Raw genomic sequence first — 23,156 nt, 5'->3', positions numbered from 1 at the left:
AGTCTAAGATGTAAAATAAATATATAAAACACATTAAGGTGGCAATGATATAAGGCCATACCTCACTAAAATTGAGAGGGAAACTAACTGAAATGTTAAGGCAGTTCACACACTTTAGCTAGGAGAACCAAGCTAGTTTAGCTAGCAGCTAACAAGCAACTCAGCTAGCCTCCTAGAAATATTCGACATATTTGAGAACAGACTTGTTCTGTCCCCTTAATGTGTGTAAGAAAGCAAATACTAAATTTAATACAAAAACTTGCTTAAGTAAGTAACCCAACAAAATAAGTGTTCAATGCACTTTGTTTAAATTTGTTTGTTTAAATGACAATAGTTGTAGCTGTTGAGTTTTAGGTTAGAAAGTCATCAGCAGTAATGTTACAGTGTGATGATTTGGAGGCTAAAACACTGAAAAACACTGCCATGGTCCATTTCTATCACATATTAGGCTTGCTACTCTTCAAGCAATGGCTACCGTTCTGAACTATTAAAGACCATATAAAAAATTCACCAGAGACGATTTAGGGAGGCAGTTAGAGATTAATAGTTGAAGTACACTATGTGGGAATCAAACTTGTAATTTCCTGGTTACAAAATGTTCTCTCCCTACGTACATGTGGCCATGGTTGAAATGCTCTTCACTTCAGGCATTAGTGCTATAGTTTATGGTCACAGTGCTCCACCTCTGGGTCTTTTCCCTAGGAAACACACACATGTACACATGAGAATACACACACAGCAACCACGATAGCCGGAAGGACAGTCCATCATTTGATTTGGACAAAGTGTTATTAAAAGCCACTTAGCCCTGGCTGTAAGAGCTATAAGCTATGGAAACTATGTAGTCTGCCACAGGCTGAAAAAGCCAGCCCTGCAGACATCTGCTTCAAATCTGACCAAAAACCGAAGAAAGGGAGAGAGTTTGACACTAATGCTAAGACAGCATCTGTCCTATTTATTCATCATGACAGCACACTTTGTTTCATGTCACTACAACCCTTCTTCCTCACAAACAATCTAGCTGAACATTTTCAAACAAGCAAACTTTGGGTTTCCAAAGCTACTAGTACTGCAACTAACAACTGATGCATGCCAGCAAAGAAACAGAGCTCCACATCTCCTTGCCACTGCCTGTCTAATCCAAGTTAGGACTTGTGTATTTCAGCATGCAACCTGGCTGACGCTTTCCAAGAGGACAAAGAAAAACTTCACCCCCAAAGATCTCAGATCTTACGCCTCTCCTTGGACAGTTGGGGATGCAAAAGCAGCCAAATGTGGAAGGTTAGCAAGTACAAATAACTGACAGAAACTTTTTAGAGATCCAAACTACAACCATGGGATCATAACCTCAAAAAAGATTTATAGTAATCCTAAAATGGGTGAATTCATTATTATGAAGTTCAAGAAACTGCTCCAGTAAAGTGAGTCTGATGAAATAACTAAATCAATATAGCGTATTGTCAATCATTCAAGCAGCCATGGTGGGACAGATGAGTGAAATGGTCAGAAGAGACTTGAGTTTTAAAAGATATTCATTTAGCCAATATTCTTTATAAAAGAGTTGGTCCAGATTGTCCAAGGTGTTCTCCAAGACTGCTTACTCCCAAAAAAAGAGCACATGGCCCAAGCAGTAAAAAGGACAACAGCTGAAAGCTGTGAAGTTTATTGTAATTCTCACTAAAGCTACAAGCCCAACAGGCCTACAGGCCACCACGAGGAGGATTTACTGCAAACCGTAATCTGTGCTGACATCGTGAACACGCCCACCCTGCCATGTGTGTGAGAGAGAGTGGGAGCGAGAGCAGTTGCCCACCTTATCGAGCGTTTTACAGAAAATCATTTTGAACACAAACCAGCTAAAAAACCTCACCTCTCGTGACGAGAGCCTCGCCATACAGAGGCTGTGTGTGAATTCAGTTTTGTGTCCATGTTTTCATGTCCGAACAGGCTAAACCACATTTCAACTTTATGCAAAAAAGAGTGACACCAAAAACAGCTTTTCAGCAGTTCAACACAGGCGTCACAAGGACAACAAATCCATATGAAGCTTTCATCCCAAAGAAAAAATACCTTTAAATTACATTTACGAACTACATTATCAGCATTTATGTGGTGCTGTTACTTACAACAAATTCCGATCAGTTCCACAGTATTGACAACATCTGAGTCAACTACTTAGTCAACATTTGTGTCAGTGCAGTATATTACCAGCTACTGTTTAAAAAGGACCAAGTAAATCTAGTTTTTGCAGCGATAGGTGCCATAGTAAAGGAGTCAAAGAGCAAAAAAGGACTTTGAAATTAGGTTTGGTTTCCAGATAGAGTACTCAGCATTGTGCAAACATTTGATAGCTGGAGCTAATTCCCCACACTGTGAGTGGGTCAGGATGAAGAGTACAGCAGCTGGCTGTGAGCAAAATCACCACTGTGGTAAAAGGCCTGCTGAAACGTGGTCAAATACCAATCACTGACCTCACCATCAGTCACCATCAGATAATGAGGCCTCTGCGTTTGGCAAAGAAGAGCTTTGAACTGAGGCTGTGGCATTTCGCAGCAGGGATCCTTAAATGGAGTTTCAGGTTCTTTTCACACGGGGAAGACAATGAAAAAAAGCCTCTATCTGGCTGTTTGAGTGGTTGCTCTGGGATGTTCTCACACAGTATAAAGTCACCCAAAAGGACAACTGGTATTTTCTTAAAAAGCCTTTGTGTATCCAAATTAAGTGTCTAGATAGATGCTCCTTAGCGTGTCCCTGATTCCCTGCTGCTTGTTTAATTCATGTACCCTTTCCAGTGACTGGCTCCTCATGGTTTTCCATTAAGTGCCTTACGTAACTAAAACTCAACACTTCTCATTCAATTGCCATGTCCTGACATTTCATCTACTTAAAATTCAAACCATTAAACATCCAGCAAATTATCCAGTTTCCCAACATCTTGGCTCATGCAACTCATACGCTGAAGCTACTGTAATGACTGTATAGCAATACAGAGTGTAGGAATCAATGCAACCCACAGACGACTAAAACAGCAGCAGAATCCAAAGCAAAGAGGAATGAACAGACTGATGCAGATAAAAGAGGAGATTGAATGAGTCAAAGCAGAAAATACAAGATAAAAGGGATCAAGGGGTGGGGAATTGTTGATTTTGTCAAGTACCCCAATGAGCAGTCCGCCTCGCCGCTCATCGTGACCACCACATCACACTCACACCCTCACTTTCTCACATCATCAGCAATAACATTTGCAACATCACACTGACAAAGAGCGTGAAAAATAATCAAGAAAAACATGCAGAAAATGACAGTGAAGCTGAGAAATATCTGCATGAATAAATCTGACATTGTCATTAAAATTCAAATTTCAAATTACTCACAAGATTTCGTCGTTCTGAAATTCCAGGATGCCGTGAATGTCTTCAAAGTCCTCTCCGCCACCTCGTGCTGTTCCCTCCACCGTCTTGTACGGCAGCATGACCACGCCGCGAGCCCCCGACGTTCTCAGCACCTTCACCTCCATGGTACCAACGCTCTCGCTCACGTGGCATACAGGCTCCTCAAACGTAAAGATACCAGCGTGGTCGTCATCAAAGATGGTAACAGTCGCTGTGGAGGGTAAGCCGAGGCACGCCACCGAGTCCACGTGGTTCGCTGACTCGCCTTCCTCGGGCTCCTCGCCTTCTGATGTCAACACCTTGACACTGGAAAGGTGAATCAGGAAGTTTTCATCCTCTTCAAAGATGTCGTCGTCGATGATCCCCACACGGATCTCCTTCAGTGTCTCACCAGGCTTGAAGACCACCACGCCCTCTGTGAACTCGTAGTCCGAGCCGGCGTTGGCCGTGCCATCTTCTGTCCGGTACTCCACAGAAATCGTTTTGCCCACATCGCCACCGCGTCGCACCACGTTCACTGCCACTGTGCCACAGTTCTCGAGGCACTGATAAGAACCGGGCTCAAAAAAGATCTTAGAGATGGGGTCGTTATCGCCAGCATCAGAGCGAACCTCGTGCATGCTGACGGCCTTCCGTGCCTGATCTGCTGCATGTTTCTTCAGGATGTTGCCAGCACCTGTCATCAGCCGGGTGGCCTGGCATCGATAGAAAGCGCGACTCTTCTGCTGCTGGCTCAGGACTTGGTAGTTGGCAAGCTCAATGAGTTGTTCCACCTGGTAAGACAAGACATGCAGGCACACAGTGTAAAAATGTTTTCTCCAGCATGATCAGTGGACATGGCAGTTGTTTTAAAATGTTGCTCCACATAAAATGCACCAAAACTCTCGACCCCTCGACAGCTGGTGTGGTATCTCCTATTGTGGGAAAGAATGTCTTTGTCAACTTGTCAGCTTAAATCAGAGAACGTTGTTTAACAACAGCTTGTCTGGCTGGATCAGAGCTTCATCTAGCTTGTCTGGATAAATAAGATTTACTGGTGTGTCATGAGGATGAATCCAACATTTGAAACAGTGAAAGAACCGTGATCTTACAATGAATCATACTGTTATAATATGTCAACGGAGAAACAACAGTGAAATTTCGATCAACAGCGTCTGTGATTCAGTTACACTGAGGAATATGCATCAAGTCTTTGCTAGATCTTACACAGCTGTGCATGATGAGCCAAATGAAACATGGACAGCTTGGTAATTTCATAAGTAGAGAAGAATCCAGGTCCAAGCATGACAGAAAGCATCCATCCTGCTTAGAAATGCCCTGAACTCCTGGGTCAATCGCATGTTTTTTCACTGTCCCTCTCCTTACTCCACTTATATTCCTCTGCTATCAACCAATTATTGGAAGAGATCCGATGAATTACTTTTCAGTCTGAGAATGAGAGCCTTTACGGGCTGAACTGAAGTTAATGACAGTAAAGATCCAAACCATAGTTACGACCATGTTAATGATCTCATTCTTTTTACAGAGATGTGAATACATGAAGACTTAGCAGCCGATGAAAAAAGCCTGTCTGAGCTTGCTGGCTAACATCTGCATTAGCTAATGTCAGACTTCATAAAGGAGTGGTAACACTTTTACATCAACACTCCGCTGATAAGTAGAACCCTTGCCAACAACAAAGTTTTATTTTAAGGAGCAAGAGGGGAAGACTATGCATATTCCACAAAAAGAGTCATCAGGAGCAGTTGCTCTCATTTCCTTCATTATTACATCAGGCACAAAATGGTGGTGCAAGTATCAATTACTGGATAAAAAAAGAGAATGTGGTGGAGGAAGGAGAACCAATTTGGAGCTTTGGAAGCCAATCTCTATCACCGACAGATGTGCTGCTGGTCGGAACTACGACGATCAATACTGTAGTGCCCCTACAACATAAAGTAAGACGTGCACCTGCAATGTCAAAGTACGGCTGCTTGTTTCTGACAACAGATTAATCAGCCTCATTGTTAATCCACACAGAGATGAGGGCAATCTAAGTGTAAAAACCTATTACAGGAGGCTCTCATGCATGTAAAAAGAGCTGCCATTTCAGCAGCTTGTCTTGATGCTTGCAGCTTCCATCATGCACTTTAGTGTTAAACCATGTCCAAACAATAAGAAGAGCACTGAGCAGGACAAAGCTGGTCGAGCCATATTTGATGGCTATGAATGAATATGAGGAACTTTAATCTGCTAAGGTATCAAAAAATGCTCCTGACAATCCCCCTGACAACGCAGATCTTGTACACAGAACTGTGCTTCACTGTGTATGTGGAAACAAGTAGGCCCTTTAAGTGTTTACAATAAGAGTCTGCAGCAATGACACAGAGACAAATTCCTTCAGTATGTGTTTATCATGCCAGGTCAGGCAGCCAGCCAGCCAGCCAGATAGAATATGAATTGCTAATGCCAGAAATAGTATCTGTGTTTATTTTTTTTATTCACATATTGATTTAATGGGTGCTCAGTTTCCTTTGCAATTTTCTTTTTTAGGTGTACCATTATCAAATTAATCTGAGAGGTTGTGATGAGACCTAGAACCACATTCATCACCATAATCACTGTAATAATAGAGGTGAATAGAAAGTGCGTCATCTGCTGCTGCTTATTTTGTCATTTCATTTTCTATACAGGAACACTGAGGAAAAACAACCCCCAACAGGAGCAGCTGTTTTTCTCACAGTATGTTTTATAGCACTCCATGTGAGGTCATTTGACTTTGTTACCCACCTCCTTGTCAGGGTGTTTCTGTTTGAGCTCCTTCAGGATCTTGGCCATGTCTCTCCGGGTCTCCTCCTCGTCCAGATCTTTCTCATCTAGATCCAAACCCAGTGGACCATCCAGGAAGTCAACACCATGGGAGTTCAGCATCTTCCCATCCATCTCTATGTCCACCTTATAATGGAGAAGACAGCAATTTAATCAGTAGCACTGATTTGAGGCTTTGGAGCAGAATGTCAAATATCAAGGCAAACCTTTGTGGTGCTATCAAGGAGGTAAAATGAGAATTGCGTGGACCACCAATGAACAACTACAAAAACAAAGGCAGAAACGTATACTTTCTGTGGCACTGGTGGAAGTCATAGCCTAAATCACAGATGTATTCCTGGTTTCAAGTATCAAATAACTCAACATGTTTTCTTACTATTGGTGTATCTAAGTCGTAGTCTGAATAATCTGTTTAGTGTGCACCAGTTTATCCTGAGAGAAGTCAGCTCAGCTTTGGTCAAAAGTGGACTCTTTTTGTCAGATAATGTGCTTGCAAATTTCAAAAACAACCCACATTAACATTTAACTGTGAGTGTGAATACAAGCAGATACTAGCATCAGTTTCTATGATCCATAATAGCAAAATGAGCCCTGCGATCGGCTGGCGACCGGTTCAGGGTGTACCCCGCCTCTCGCCCATTGCTAGCTGGGATAGGCTCCAGCCCCCCGCAACCCCGAAATGGGATGCGCGGGTATAGAAGATGAATGAATGAATGAATGAATAATAGCAAAATGCCAACCATCAGGTTGTTTTGTTGTTCACTGAAACCTTCTTTTCCTTTGAGTACAGTTGAATTGATGGAATATCATTTAGCTCTTTAAGCAACATGGCAATTTAAAACTAAATTATTAGGCTTCCCCCTTAGGGACACTTTTGGGTTTGATTCAATGATTTCTGTTAGCAACAAGCTGAAATGAAAGTGCTCTTCTTGTTCTAATGGAGCCCTGACTCTTAATAATCTCATCAAAGAAATGAGAGAAATAATAAAACAAGTTGGAGACACTGAGAGACTCTAAATGTACTGAGTGGTGAATAAACGTACCAGCACCATAATACTGAGAATTTAATTAGATATGTGCAATGTACTGCATGACACATCACAAAGAGCATCAGATGATAGTCAAAGCAGGAAATTAAAAAGTGACAATACTTACAAAGCATTTGTGTGTTTGTGGGAATAGGCTTCATGGTAACGAGTTTACCTTGGCAGAACTCCATTCATTAACACAGATGATTGTTTCAGATACACATTACCCATGAACTCACTTCCGCCTACACAGAGCACCTTATCTTCTCCCTTTTGTTTTTTTCTGCCACATGTTTGGACGAGGACAGCTTAATTAATTTCTGTTTGGCTGTTCTCTAGCTGATATGCTTTTGATAAAGAGAGAGCTGGCTGCACGAGAACATGGCTGTTAGATTCTTTCTGAGATACTAATAGAGGAATTTCAGCTCCTGAAATTCAACATTTAAATCAGACATGTTCCAGACACACCACAGTCATTGCTATGCTTTGTAATGTCATCATCGTCATGGAGTGATTTCAGGTTTTAGCATTTTCTTTGTTGACAAAATATCTATTGTTGAAAGGAAATACCTGCTTTTTAAAAAATAATAAATAAATAAATAAATAAATACAAATACTCAAGAATAAAGTGGTTTTAATACCAAACATAGTTGTAAATAACACTAATCACAGTCTAATAACAGTGGTTGAAATAGAAGTTGAGGGTCTTTTGTATGTTGCTTTCAATGGATATTAAAGGAGAATTCAGGTTTAATACAACTTAGCTCTTATTTTCATAGTTTTGGCCGTAATTTCTATTGGGTTTAAGAACACGGGAACATGTCAAAATCTGACACAGTAAGAAGTGAGAGGTCAGATTGAAGGCGAGTTGAAGTTCAAGATAACTGTCCAGTTACATTATCTAAGGAAAATGGCAATGTGCAAAATTATTATGCAAACTTCAGCAGGTCGAAGCTGGATCAGGGATGCATTCGGCAAACTGCGATGGAAGTTTAAAACATGGTGATAAACATGGGTGATAATTTTATCTTTGGGTTCAGCGATATACACGTGTTCCATACCTTGGAAGGAAGCGGACGGTCTCCCTCGGTCTCGATGATCATGCCACGCTGCTTGCCAGTGCGGTAGCGCTTGTACACGTACTTGTAGAAGAGCAGGCGGCGGTCAGCCACCCAGGCAAACACCACACAGATGGGGAAGAAGAGGAACGTGAGCAACCCCTCCCACACATGCACAACGCCAGGCGAGATCACGGACAGGATCAGGTAGAGCCAAATGTAGGCGAAGATACTCCAGGTGGCCGTGACGAAGAAGACGCGAAGGTGCTTGACCTTCCTCGTCTCACCGTCAGGCACGACGTACACACAGAGCCCAATGATGACGAACATGTTGAACGCCGCAGAGCCCACGATGGTGGAGGGGCCCAGCGTACCAGCATTGAACCCGTGACCCACGACTTCGATGACAGACAGCAGGATCTCGGGAGCTGAAGAGCCCAGAGCCATGAGGGTGAGATTGGAGACGGTCTCGTTCCAGATCCGGACAGTGGTGGTGGTGGTTTCCCCGTTGGGTTTCTTGATGGTGATCTCCTTTTCCTGTGATGTGATGACCTCTATTGATGCCATGAATCGGTCTGCGATGATTGACACCCCCAGGAACATGTAAACCAGGGCCACAAAATAAACTGTTGCCCGGGCCACCTTGTCACCAAATGACGGGTTTTGGGGCTCCCAAATAGGTAAGATCACCCCCCTTGAGCACGCTTCAGCCTTGCTGCATTCAGTTTTATTTGTGGACACTGCTGAAACGGAGCCACCCAAGCTCTGCTCAGGGGGAGCGCCGGCCAACGAAGGATGGAGCTTGAGGAGGAGAATCACTGTGATGACTGCTAGCCTCAGGCCAGGGGACAGGAGGGAGGAGCGATCCCAGCAGCCCATGTCGACGTCCAGACCAGTACTGTGGGATGACAATCAATGAAGAGCCTAAAAGAGGAGAAGAGGAACGACTTCAGATTAGACCATCATAGACCTGATCAATGTGGGGGATGTTTAGGTTTGATTCTCCTTTAATTTGAATTTTCACAGCTATCTTTTACATTAAATCAAGAGTTTGGGTGACTTCTGGGTTAAACTGGCTGCAGGAAAACATGATGATAGAGGCTTTTATAATATAATTTTAATGCCATGAATAGTAAAAAACTAGCTTCTACTGATACACTAAGGTCACCTCTGCAGACTTATCACCAAGCAACACCCAATGTTAAGATGATTAAAACAATAAACAGCCAAGTTCACTTTGAGGCATAAAGGCCCTTAAAAACACAGCACCACAAAAATGAAAAACACATGTTTCAGGTAAGATGTTTTGCTTTGCTGTTTATGGGCAGCGAGTTCAAATGACCACACCAAAGGTAAACTTCAGCTCCTGAGCTCAGCTGTATACATTTCCAAGGAGCAACTTGTGAAACCCGGCCAAGAGTGGCTTTCTCTGATAACAGCCTGGTTGACTTTCTTCAGTTGGCCAGTTTTCATTTGAAGCTAATTTCTTATTCCAAATTGCATTTCTAAAACTGGCTGATAAGAAAACGAAGGCTGCTGAAAAATTAGGAATGCACATGTGGTGAATACCCATACTAATACAATAGCCTTATTCACATATCCATAGCATTCGTTTCAGATCTGCTGTATCGCACTGCGGTAGTGTTGCTTTTATTTTGTCCACACCCTGTCACTGGATTTTCTCTAACAGACGAGGCTACAAAGACTGACAATAAGTTAAAATAACACAATCAACTAATCATTACATCACTGCACAAAATTCAGGTTTGTGGCAGCATTTTAAGGGCAGTGTGAATATTGCATAAAAAAAAAAAAACATAATTAGCTTAGAATCAATTTCAAAGTAGTAAACATGTCCCTGTAGTCCAGCACATCCAGTGCAGTTACTACATATGAGAAGCTAATTGCATTGTTGGATCATTTTCCATAGGGACAGCAGTAATGCATCACTATAGAATTTGCATGGTTATGAGGCTCAGCCGTGCGCAGAGCACTCACATTTTTCTGCAAATCCCATGTGTGAAGGTGTACAAGTGCGCACATAACAACATAACAACATTTCCTGATGGGGTTGATGTGTTGAAAATGAGAACATGAGGTCTGTTTTTCATATGTTTGATGTTGCAAATTACTAATATGTACACATAATTTCTAGGATACAGAGTTGCCTCATTAGTTAGTATGTTCTAGCTTGGAGACCCCCGCCTCAGAACGCGGTCTCAGGATCCTAACATAAATGTGAGCCTGACCATGCAATACTCTACCTCAACAGTTATCGGCAGGAATTTAAAATCAGTTCTGAAATGCACAGTGAGCCAATGTGCATAGGTGGTCTTAAAGGGAGAAAGGAAGCAGACAAAGGGAAAGGGATGTGGGTGATCCCATATTTAAGCACAACTTTCTAAAACACACACACACACACACACATCCTCCCCTGAGGTTTTCAGGGATAAAAAGAAAAATGCAAATACTCCTTTCAGGGCTGCCACACTTTCAGAATAACAGAGCGTCCAGACAGATGTTGAATGTGTGTGCACATGTATTCTCTATGGGCTGATATGCCTACAAGCAATGACAGGAATGAAGGACTGTATGTTGTTTTTTATGCTATATGGTGCAGTATACATGGTTGCATATGAAAAGGTCCATTAATGGAGAATATATGTGGGCCAATATTATAATGATGATAATATATTCCACTATAATTACAAATATGACAATATTAGGGATTTTATATGGGTCATGTAAAAAGCCTATTCTGGTTGGACTTTCCAAATTGGGCCTTATTCCAAATGCAGCATTTTCTCATTCAGACTTGTGGGATTTTTTGATATTAATCAGGTTTTATGGAGCATTCTTTGGACATGTGTACAGCATATTCAGAATATGCTCAACTCTGTGTGTTTGCAGGTTTGCAAGGCCCAGGTAGAGATGCTTGCATAAAAGAAAAACCCACATTTCTGGTCGGAAGGAGAAACACACCTACTTTTAAACATTACGAAGATCTGGATATCAACAGGTTTCTGGATATGTGCAAATATCACAGCGTAAACCTTTTCAAGAGGGTGGTTAAATGAATGAAAGAGGGACTCTGTGTTTGTTGTATGTATACACAGCTGCATGTAAGTGTGCATATGAGCAGAATATTCATTTTCATTAACCATGTAAACAGCTTAGAAGGAATGATGTACTTTTTGGATTGAGGGCAAACAAATGAATAATTTGCGTCACTGCTATCTTTAAAAATACAGGCATGCTTAAAAATATAATTTTAATATTGTAATATTGATTCTGACTACTGTGTATCACCCAGTCTGTGGTGATGGCGACTGCATGCTTGATTTTTAAAAGCAGAAAAACGCCTTTTCAACTAATGCACAGCTTTTAGAGACTTGTTGACACCAGTTTGTGAATCACCAAGATAACAAAGTTGGAATGTGGCCTGGAATGATGTCAGTGCTGCATTTTGGTCTTCTGGGCAGCAGACAGCAAGTACAGCAATTTGAGAACAGTATCGGAACATCTTAAGCTTGTAAGCATACATGTTTCTGTCTGCACAGATTATCTTCCCACCTTTTTCTGGAAAAAAAAAACAATACAGAATGACTTCATCTGACCAACACACATGCTGTTAGTCCCCTCTCCCCTCACCCTCACATCTTTCCCCAGGAACAAACTTCCACCACTTTGTAGAACTTTCAGTGAAAGCGCTGCCGCACACAAAGGAGTAGTAATCCTTTTGATCAGGGATCAATAACAAGACCCAAGACCAGAAACAAAGACGGGCTCAGAACTGTCCTCAAACAGGCGTCTTCCACATTCCTGCATGCCAACATCCATTTCCCGATAATTAACCGTTCACACTCTTAAACACAGACACAGCACAATTTACCCGACGTCAATAGTTACATCAGTACTTTCCTGTGTTTTTTTTTTCCTGACACAGTACTCATTATAGATGAAGCTGTAAATCCCTTGACAATATGAATCACATTTTCTCTCGCATTACATGCAACGAGGCTCAGGAGCCATTTCCACAGGGGGTGTGATCAATGTGTGTATGTTCTTTCATATATTGTCCACACTGCAGAGAGCATGTGTGTGCCTTGCCTAATGTTGCTGACAGCTACTTGCTGCATATGGCGCTTACTGTGTAATGCATGCTCAGTCCAGCAATGGTGAATTTAAATATTTGGGTTAACTAAAGTGTGATGAGTGTCCAGTTTTACTGCTGTGTTGATGTGTGCTCAGTGGGTTCAGCTGTGGTCTGAGAGGGTTTTGCTCAGATGTTAAGAAAATCGATTCCAAACAAAATTACACCTCTGCTTAATTAAACTACAAGTCAGTAAGCTCATAACCAAACATTTTCCTCCAGGCTAATGTGATCCAGCAGCTCTTTGGCTTCTATGGCCTTCTTGTGTGGTCACACAAGGCTTTGTGTGGCATTTCCAAGTGATCAATAATTCAGTGTGCTTTGGGATTTGGCTGTTTTCACTTAAGGATGTCATTTTTCTATTAGGCTGATGGCTAAAGAGCATGCTCTCTATGCCAGCTGTTCTCTAGACAACAGAATGTGTTTTCTTTTTCTTCTTAGCACCGGTGGATGTTCAAGGTGAGGCCCATGAAAACTGAGCAGGAAAGATAATATTTTAAGGAAATGTGTCAGACACTGAAATGTATGAAAGAAAATGTACAAATATAGCCTGCATTCATCATTATCATTAAGGTATGTAAAAATCCAACAGCATTCAAATATGCTGTCAAAGGAAATAAGATATAAAGATGACTAGAACTTCTAACTGTCGTGACTCAGCCTCATGACGTCAAGGCCTGTATGACTTTATATCAAAGAGAAATCCAAAGTAAAAGGAGTCAACCATTGAAAGAGACATGGCAACAGTTGGAGTATAATAGATTGACCACGGGTGTGGAAAATGTTAAATTATTCCTCACGCTTTAAGGTGTTTTGGTGGGTCAGCTCCTCCAAAGACCAATAGGAAAACGGAGGCTGGAATTGGTTTTTGCTGAGTTATTGGTTTTAGCTCAGCCATTCTCAAAGCCGTTCGTGGTATTTGAATGGAATGAAGCTTTATAGGTCATACCTGTAATACCACTCCAATATCTGTCCATTAAATATTAAGACATAGCCACAAGCTGGTTAGCTTAGCTTAGCATAAATACTGGAAACAGGTAGCCCGGCTCTGTTCCAGGGTGAAAATAAATCTGCCTTCCAGCATCTCTAAAGCTCGTCAAGTAACACATTTATCTAGTTCGTTAAATCAGTACAAATTTTGGTTAGTATTTAATATGTAAAATATCCCACTCTGAGCACTGTGCAGGTATAAATTCTCCCTCTCGAGAGGTGTGCTGAGGCTTGGCAGACCATGTTTTAAACCACATCATGGAGAGGCATTTAATTACAACTCACAGCCCTTATTCCTATGTTTCCTCTGTAATTATCTAATCAAACAATAATCAAGCACTGATTCATTTCATTGGTGCTGTTTTGATGGGTCTGTGACCCTGAAGAGGATAAATGAGAAAAGAAAATCAGTGGGCGAATGAATAATTTGAGATGTTATGGGGGCTTCCACAGGCCTCATGCAAACAACTGGAGGTGCTTTGCAAAAGGGCACTTGAGCAGGAGTTTTTTTTTGGTTGCTCTCCTGCTGCTTTTGAGATAAAAACCAGAAATCCATGCTCCAGTTTCTGTGCCGTGCTCTCTGTTTTCTCATCGACTTGCTTAAAATTCATCCTCACAAACACCAATTCTTGATAATCCTTGCTTCGACAATCCTGATTGCTTGACACTTTACCAGGAGATTACACTTCAGATGGCTCCAGGTAATTACCTGTTCTGTTTACAGATCCGTTTCGGCAAAATCCATCCTGCAGGAATGACTGACTGGCTGCATTAGAATCATTATCTGCTATTTGATTAAGAAAAACTGAAGCCCTGACTGCTATCAGCACCAAACTCAAGCGTGTTCATTTATGTGTCTGCTGTTAACACCAGAGAGGCCTCGCTGCTGAACAGTGGCTGCTATTTTGGATTTGGTAATTGAAATATCAAGTTTCAGAATATCCCGCCATGATTTTCCCTTGTGTTATGACCTCAAAAACTTGGCTCCATTTCAAGAGGAGCACAACATAAGACAAGCCAACCCTGCCTCAGAGAAAAAGCCAAAACACACACACACACACACACAAACACACTGGACCACTGAATCCTCCTTCCCAGAGGCTAAAACAAAAAACATAATACCTAAAGTGAAGAAAACCAAAACCATGTGCTGCACTGAGGCAAGATGTTCCCTCTCTGCCCCAATACTGTCATTCCTCGGGAGCCTCTGAAGGCAGCACCCAAAGGTGCCAAGAAGGCAGCTGATTAGACCAACAAGCAACAAAGAAAAGAGACCGAGGCATGCCAAAGACATGAACCCACTCTCTGCATAATCCCCTAAATGTTCATCAGAGATATTAGAAGTGATGTCGCTGTAGAATAAAGGAAAGGAGACGCTGACCATGAGCAACAAAAATAACACACGCCTCAGCCTGCTGCTCTGTGAGGAGACGCCTGTCCGAGATGCATTTTCCTCACTGCCGGGGCAATAATGAAAAATTTAAAACAGCGAGTGAAAGAGGGACAAAGAAAAGTGGAAGAGTAAACAGAAGGGGTCTAAATCTGAAGAGACTGAATGAGAAGGATGCAATATAGGAAACAGAATAAGATGCCCAGAGGGAAAGAGACTGACAGACAGAGGCAGGAAAGAGAGAGGTCACCCAACGTACTCTCCTCTCTCTAATACCGAAGGGCTATTCTACTGTGTGTGTGTGTGTGCAAGAGCAAATACACACACACACACACACACACACAGACACGCACACACACGCCTCTGCGAACAATTGAAGATTAATGGTCTGCGTTTACCGTCATTAGGGTGATGTTGAGCTCTTTTAGCCGGGATGTGCCTCGCAGCCAAACCTCGAGCCAAGATGCCTTGTCATATTATTACACATGGAGTGGAGGAAATGATCAGGCTGGCACGGCAATACACAGGACTATTTCCTACTGTCGGTCACTTTGTCTGCCTATCCCTCGACATTATCTGCGCGTCTGTCTGTCTGGGATGCGACAGGGGACGTGAACATGAGGCCGAGTGATGATAAGCTCAGGGAAACGAACAGGGATCGTGTGGGCAGAAGAAAAAAATAATTAAAAAACATAAAAGTCAAATAAATCACTCCCCTTATCTCCAGTGCTCCATTGATTCACGGGAGAAGAGCTAGCCAAAGGCAAGCAGTCATCTTCAAACTAACCAAATTGAAACCCTCCTTCTAGGTCTAGGTGATGTAACCAGCATAAATGCCACACGTGCAGACACATCGGATATGGTTTTAGACAAAGTCCTCCCTGGTTTCTGAGCCTTTGTTCCACAGTCATCTGTAACTCAATAGGTTTTCCTCAAAGAGCATTTCTTTCATCTGTCTTTCTGAAAACCTGGATTATTTTTAGCATCCAACAACGTGTAACATGCCACTGGAAAACAGTCAAAACCGCAGAAGCTTCGAGTTTTCCCTGACCTTCTTGGATTTGATATATATAGCCTACAAAAACTCGAGACACACTGTACCTGCACTTAAGGCTGCACTAATCAATACCTCTATGTCACCAACGGGTCACCAGGGATCGCTCAAAGTGGCCAATCAGAAGATAATTACAGCACCCAGCAGGTGTCCTCTCAGTTCCAAAGAGCGTTTTAGCATCTTTAAGCTAACTGTTGGAGGAGGCGGCTGCTCAGCGGGAAGAGTTCTGATAATTCCTCTATATTTACCAAACTGCTGACAGACAAAGTTAGTGACAAGCTGGTAAACAAAGTGGAGCATTCAGCAGCTGAAGAGCCAGATATTTCCATCAAGAGTTGGCGGAGACCAAAACAGACCAAGAAGACTTAATACTGGACTTAAAGTTGTTGGGTGGATGGAAACGTGACTCCAATAAAATGCTAAAGCTGCACTGTCTCCATCTGGATGCTAGTTAACTGTTTGCCGATATGTCAGTGTTGTCTTTACAGCTTGAATCAGTCTTTTTATGTGTCCTCAGACAACAAACATCAGAGCTTTCCCTTTTCTAAACGGAGGGTCTAAAGAGAGAGGGAGTCGAATCGGTTGTGCAGACTGTAAAGCGCTCTCACATGAACACATTTATATACTATAAGTCAATAGATTTGACTTGAGTACATCCTTTTCATCATACTATGCTGTACTATGTTAGACTACTCTATCCTATGCATGCAAACTTGTACGCACTCATCCATATTTTATCACTGTGTGGGGGGTTGCCTCTCTCTACAGCCTGATTATGCTACATCCAGTTGTTCATATGCTCGTTAAAAGTAGTACAAGTAGCTTTTTTGTCAAGGCATGGTGTTGGACAACTGCTGGCCTCTGTCTCATCCTTGAAGTACTACTTCTATTTTCCAGAATGAGACCATATTTCCTGTAAACACCATTGCTCTCTTTCATGGAGGTAAAGTTACCTCTGCTTATCAGGGATAAACACATGACACTACAGATAGAGTCATTGCTTTGTTTAGCCTCTGTTTTTGTACTAAAAAGGTCAAGAGAGAGGCCACCAAATCTTACCCAGTGGAGCACAGCATCGAATGGCCAATAAAGGCTGCCAGTCATCCCAGTGACTTATTTGTTTACAATGATTTTACTAAGATAAACATGACAATGATTTATTTATCTTACAGTGATATTAGAAAGCCCTTTAACAGAGCCGACACTGTGTGGAAGTCTGAAAGGGTTAAGGTTTGCGTCCCCCTGAACACATCCATGCTAGCAATATACATTTTTATGCAAAATACAGTGAAGTCAGTGAGGTTTGCAGCAACCTTGTTTGTCATTATATCATCTGCAATCAACCTGACAGCAGCTGTCAAGCACTGGCATGTAGCAGTACACCCACATCGTCACCTACCGACTTGCAACTGACAGTGGGGTCGCACCGATCTATTACTGACCTATGATGAATGGTCATTTTGCAGACAACCAATCAATTTGTATATTGATTTCTAATAGAGGAAATCTTCCCCAGGGTTTGATGCTGGCTACCTTATAGCTTATTAGATAATGAATGATATGATGCAGGTCACAGTATCACCTTTCACACACATCTGCCTTGACTATAACCTACAGTAATCACTATACAACATTCCAGTTACCAATTTTAGGGTTTTTTTAATCAATAATTCCAAAATCATGGTCAAAACTAGATTACAAAGAACAGCTTCAAGAGACTGGTTGATCTGCAGCAGCTCTTTAGCATATCCTCTCGATCTTTCACTTAACTTTACATAAGCAGAAACATTACCTGACCCGTCCTTGCCGTGTTTACAGTAAACTATACTTAACCCTTCGCAGAAAGAAATGCGAGAACCTTTTGGTGTGTGGGAACATAAAATCTGGGAGAAATTCTTATCAAAATTCTCTTGTTCTTGAAAAAAATCTCTGACTGGGTAAAATTAAGACAGTATTTGGGCGTACATTTGTAAAGTTTTTGCTCTACAGGGATATAATAGAGTTGTTCAGTCTAACTCCTATGCATGTAAAAATAAATGACTTTTTTAAAGAGTACATATCAACAATTTCAACTAAGACCTTTTTTTAACAAAACCTTACAACACCATTAAAACCCAGGCAGAGAAAAAGAAGCCAATATTTAACGAAACAGTCCTGGCAGCAATATCGATGTCATGATGGAAATAGACTTTCCAGGAGTGTTACAAGAAATAAGAAACAATAATATATTGATGGCAACAGTAATCTTGTATTTTAACTTAACAAACCATATCAACACTGTGGTACCTGACCTGCTTCCTCCAGCTAGGATGAAGCTCAGCCTCCTCTCAGCCACTTATCACTGACTTACTTACAACATTAGTGACCAAGCAGATATTACACTGAGGCAGCTACATATCTGGAGAAAGCTGTGTCCCTGTGTGTGTGTGTGTGTGTGTGTGTGTGTGTGTGTGTGTGTGTGTGTGTGTGTGTGTGTGTGCTCATTGTGGTCTATGCTCTCCTCAAGCAGGTTGAGAACAGGCCTAATCACTGACTGACACAGACCCACTGAGAGGCGGCCTGAATCTGGCGTCAAATATGGAAAAAGGTCAGTTTTTATTGGGAAATGCATCGCGTGTGCTAATCTGAATCTATTTCACTGTGATGTCTAAAATGAAGCTTTGCCACTGCATCATTAGGAGAGTTTATCTTTCATCAATAACCAACTGCACCACTGCTGGAAGGTAAATAAAGCAGTAAAGGCTTCTTACTGCGTTTCAGTTTTTCATTGTCACAAATAAATATTTCATACCATCTACAGTGGATGAGCTACAGTTCCTCTGTGTCATGGCCATAAAGCCCCGACTGAAGTCAGCTGGAAAAGATTGCCTGGAAAGCCTTGATGGTACCTGCCTAATGTGCCAAGCACTCCTCACAAGACGAAGCATTTGTAGTGTCACATCAGGAGAATAAAAAGCCTGCCTGCTGCCTCCTTATATTATCTGTGCCAGGTTTACTGGAACAGTTATCTGATGTGTGAATCTCTGCCATTGTTTCCCTTTTTGTAACACCTTACAAGCACATCAGGCAGAAGGTAAAACAAGCTTTTGTCGTCGGATTTCACGTCAAAACCTAAAAAAGCTAACGAAACAACGCTAAATTAAACCCATTCAAACTCAACCACGCAGTCTGGAATGAGATTTTCACCCAAACCTGCCCTGCACTGATGTGCAAAGGCACTCCATCAGCCGCAACAGCGCTGCACTGCTTGGCGCAAAGGATGGGGGACGTGCAGAATTGCGCAAATGTGGATCTCAGCGCGCTTTTAAGCCACTGGATCATTCATCCTCTGGGAGAATTGCCATCTCTGAGGGGAAATTTAACCTGGTCTGCGCATGTTTGTCACTCAACTTCCACACTGAAAGCCTATAAAAGGTGTGAGCGTGGTTATCTGAACGTGCTCTGCATCCGTAATTATTATTCCCCCAGAAATAAGCGAGGCAGGCTAAAACAAGGGAGGAATGGAGAAGAGGGCAGGGACGGAGGGTGGGAGTGAATGGCAAGAAAAAAAAAAGAAAAAAAAAAAAAAAAAAAAGCCCCTGAGGCGAAATGAAGCAGCCTCTGGATTCTCAACCGGCGGCTAATGTTAATGAAAATCAAATGACAAACACCTTTCACCGCATCCATTTCTAAAGCAGCGATCCACTCTCTAGAAACCTCTGTATCAGAGAGGAGGGAAGGCGCAGCGTGGTGCGGGAGGATGAGGTGAGGAAACATCGTCTCCACATCGCATCCAAACGCTTCCGACGCATGGTGCTTTCAAGTCTCCAGTCCGGGCTCCATGCGGCGGCACTGTCCCCTTTGCATCCCATTCATTCCATCTCCCTCCCTCCAAAAAAACTTGCTTTCCCCAGACAATGCGGCGAAACAGAGGCAAAGACCCCCAGCATTCAACACCATTAACACCATTATCCCCGCCGAAAACGCACCCAGACAACTGCAGAGTGTCCTACCTTTTTATCCAGAGAGTGGCCAACAATCCGGAGTCAGTAGTAAAAGCTGCACTATAGCTCTACCAGTAATAGTAGCAGTACGAGGAGTAAGAGGAGGAGGAGGAGGAGGAGTGGAGGTAAGCCAGTGGTGGGGAATGGTAATGGAGACGCGGGGCGCTCTTATACGCCAGCCAAGGCGGCGTATCCACCACCCGAGACGCACAAAAGAAGGGGAGAGGAGTCCGGATTCCCATGCACTGACAGCTTTTTATTTGTTGCTGTTGTTTGTCGTTGTTGCCTACTCCTCGTTTCCATGCAGCGCGACCTGTATGATCGGATGACCGGAGCGCCGCTTTATCAGCAAACCCGCATTTGTTGGGACGAGGCGCGCAGCACAGCGGACTTCTTCCTCATTCTTCCCTTCCCGTCCCCTCTCGCTCCGAGCGCAAGAGAAAGAGAGAGGGGGGCGAGAGAGAGAGAGAGGGGAGAGAGAGAGAGAGAGAGAGAGGGGGAGAGAGAGAGAGTGTGTGTGTGTGTATGTGTGTGTGTGTGAGAGAGAGAGACAGTGGGTGTGAGCGAGCGTGTCTGTGTGTGCGCAGCTCTCCACTTCGTCTGTTGCCTCACACACCGACTGACGATCAGCTCGCCCTCCTCCCCCCTCTCTCTGTGGTGTGTGTGTGTGTGTGTGTGTGTGTGTCTTTCACTTCTCTGAGGCTGTGTGTGTCTTTACACATATATCTTGCCTGTCACTCTGTCACACACACTGCCGCGCCCCCTCTAGCCCCTCTCTCTCTCTTACTCACATGCTCGCCTTTACCCACTCTTTCGGATTAATATCAACATCCCATTGAAAATAAATGGTGAGTCCAGAAAGGTGTCTCATCCTGCTCTCTGTCTCTATGTTGAACGGTGTTATTGAGCCATCGTGTTATTTATTGCATTCTTCTTATTTAGCCTATTTAATGGTATTCATTAAAATCTTAAATTGGGTTATTTTGAATCATCAGGCTCATCAAAAAGCACGTTCTCTATGATAAATGTTTGATCACGTGTTAAAGCAAACAACCTGACAATGCTGAACTCCACCTTCAATCTCTGGAAATACTAAAAATATGTCAAAAGACACTTTGAACAAAGAAAGAGCGGCATGAACAAAATAAACTAACAACTGCAGAATCCAGCGGTGGGAAGTAGGAAATAGTGGCACTGCTTCAATAAACCTCATCAAGAGGAACGAAATGTCGAAGAATCGGTTTCACTACATATATGAAGCTGTAAGACTGAGCTCAGGAGCTGAACTGCACAGCCTTCTTTTGGTAAGCAGCCAACATATCAGTGCAATAACATAACCAGGGCTGCAGCAATATAAAAAAAGATTGACTTTGTAGAGCAAACAATATTTGCCTCCACCTCATCCATTACAACCCTGTTCACATTCATAGTTGTTCAACATCTACACTGGCACTACTTCTTCTCATTTTACTGCAAAAATACATAATGATGGAAACACGGAAAATGACTGGAAGGACTTTTAGGTCTGTAAAAAGGTAACTTAAAACACCTGTGTGTGGTATTTGAAGTACACTTGCGAACACATTTTTATGAACAAATTGCTAAAGTGAACTGACTGAATCACCCGTCACTGGTGCAATCACCAGCTTGCAGCAGTGCAGCTGCTCACTGGTGGTTGCTGTCGTGACGTCCTTGTTAAAAGTCTCAAAAGACGACAAAAAGTCACAGAAACAATCATTTTCGGACAACCTGGCTGTAAATCATAGTCTGCTGAGCTGCTAACCATATGTGCTGCTTACAGGCAAGTTTTCTACTGAACTAAATGCCACAGCTGAACTGAAGAATCAGCGCTGAACGGTGATGCGTTCACTTACTGACGCATGATATCGAAATGCATTTGAACGGTGATGTGACTGCGAAGCAAACCTGCAGAATCAGTGACTACAAACCTTTGAATTGAGCTGAGTTTCCACTTCTCCTGACCAGCAGCCCTCACCAAGAATTTATTAGCGCTGACCGCCCGGCACTGAGTGAGGTGTTTCAGCACAAAGGTCACGCTGTCAGAATTCAGGGCATTGGTAACAGGAAGAGGGCCCGAATGCAAATACCGCGACTGAAACAGACAGGTAGCTAGGCCAGACAAATAAATCCCAAAATGAGGAGGCATTGGCAAGCAAAATTTGGGATGGCTCAACCACAGCATAAGGCTGTACATAGTGTCATATTTTTTTGTACATTCAAAGCTTCGGTTGAGGCTTTTCGAATGTCCTTCCACAGTAACTTCAGCAGCATAGACATTCCAGCAAAACACATCTGAAAATTTGTATATTTAGCGTGATAGGCAGATGACTGGGCCGGTGAAACGGGACATGGTTTGAGACTGAATATGGAAGAAAGACGCCTCACAATGTTCCCCCAAGTTGATCCAGATGCTGGGGTTAAACAGATAAGCCAGCCGTCACCGAGTGGGAAACTGAGGACAGTTCAGTAAAGGGTTGACCCAAGAGAAATGATGTGCAAGGCTGACCTCGCTGACACTGCGGAGGCCCCGTTAACTCGCATGTCAGTTGTGTGAGCTCAGTTAAAGAGGCAGGTGGCAGATGGACAACCAGTTTTCATTGTATCAAGCACAGGTACAGTGACTGTAGTCAAGTGGACTTCCTGAGCACAGAGTACCATTGGACCATAAACTGGATCACCAGAGAAAGAAACAGGCTGGCCTGGGTCTGAGGATTAAATGTTGGGGGACGGGGTTTGGAGGAGAGACCAAAGGGGGTTGCAGGCTGATAATAAAAGGACACTGGCATTGGCAGAGATTTGAGGGACACCTGATGGAGACAGGACTGCAAACAAATAGAGGCAATTGGAAGTGAAGCTTAGAAAAGGCAGGATCGACAGATAGAGAGTATAGAATTGAAATGGAGGCAGGTTTTGTTGGAACAAGTGGCTCTGACAGGGATGCTGAAGGAGACTCTATACAACCAACAGATACAAGCAACATGAACAGATAAAGGGCAAGGCAGTGACACAGAAATGACACAGGCTAAGAGGCAGCTTTAAGCTCACGCTGAGAAACAGAAACAGATTCAGGCTCCGACAGAGAAGCAAAAACAGAAGCAAGTTCGGACAGAGAAGCGCGAGAAGAGGAACTGGAGGCTGGGAACTAATGCAGGTTGGGAGACAAAGCGAAGGTTACCCAATTGAGAAGCAGAAGGCACACTAGCTGTCACAAAGGTGAGACGTTAGCATGAAAAAAGAAGCAACTGGAGGGCGGGGCAGCAGAGAATCAGATAAAGCAAA

At 42.8% G+C, this 23,156-nt stretch overlaps 1 protein-coding gene across 2 annotated transcripts in view; it reads right to left on the bottom strand.

Moving 5' to 3' along the window:
* slc8a1b (solute carrier family 8 member 1b) overlaps positions 1 to 20,477 on the bottom strand; it is a 132,672-nt gene extending 112,195 nt beyond the window's left edge. Inside the window, exons 1-4 of one of the 2 annotated variants that reach the window (XM_076743078.1) lie at positions 19,866 to 20,477; positions 8,290 to 9,210; positions 6,162 to 6,326; positions 3,375 to 4,165 (exon numbers count right to left, since the gene is read on the bottom strand). In XM_076743078.1, the coding sequence (XP_076599193.1) occupies positions 3,375 to 4,165; positions 6,162 to 6,326; positions 8,290 to 9,165 (1,832 nt within the window). In that variant the 5' untranslated portion in view covers positions 9,166 to 9,210; positions 19,866 to 20,477. The remainder of the gene's footprint in view (positions 1 to 3,374; positions 4,166 to 6,161; positions 6,327 to 8,289; positions 9,211 to 19,865) is intronic. The other variant, XM_076743077.1, reaches the window with a different exon arrangement.
* Positions 20,478 to 23,156: the final 2,679 nt, after the last annotated feature.

The sequence above is a fragment of the Chaetodon auriga genome, chromosome 11, assembly GCF_051107435.1.
Source record: "Chaetodon auriga isolate fChaAug3 chromosome 11, fChaAug3.hap1, whole genome shotgun sequence".
NCBI classification, from domain to species: Eukaryota; Metazoa; Chordata; class Actinopteri; order Chaetodontiformes; family Chaetodontidae; genus Chaetodon; species Chaetodon auriga.
Note: the sequence above shows the minus strand (reverse complement) of the source record. Positions and strands in the feature narration are given on the sequence as shown.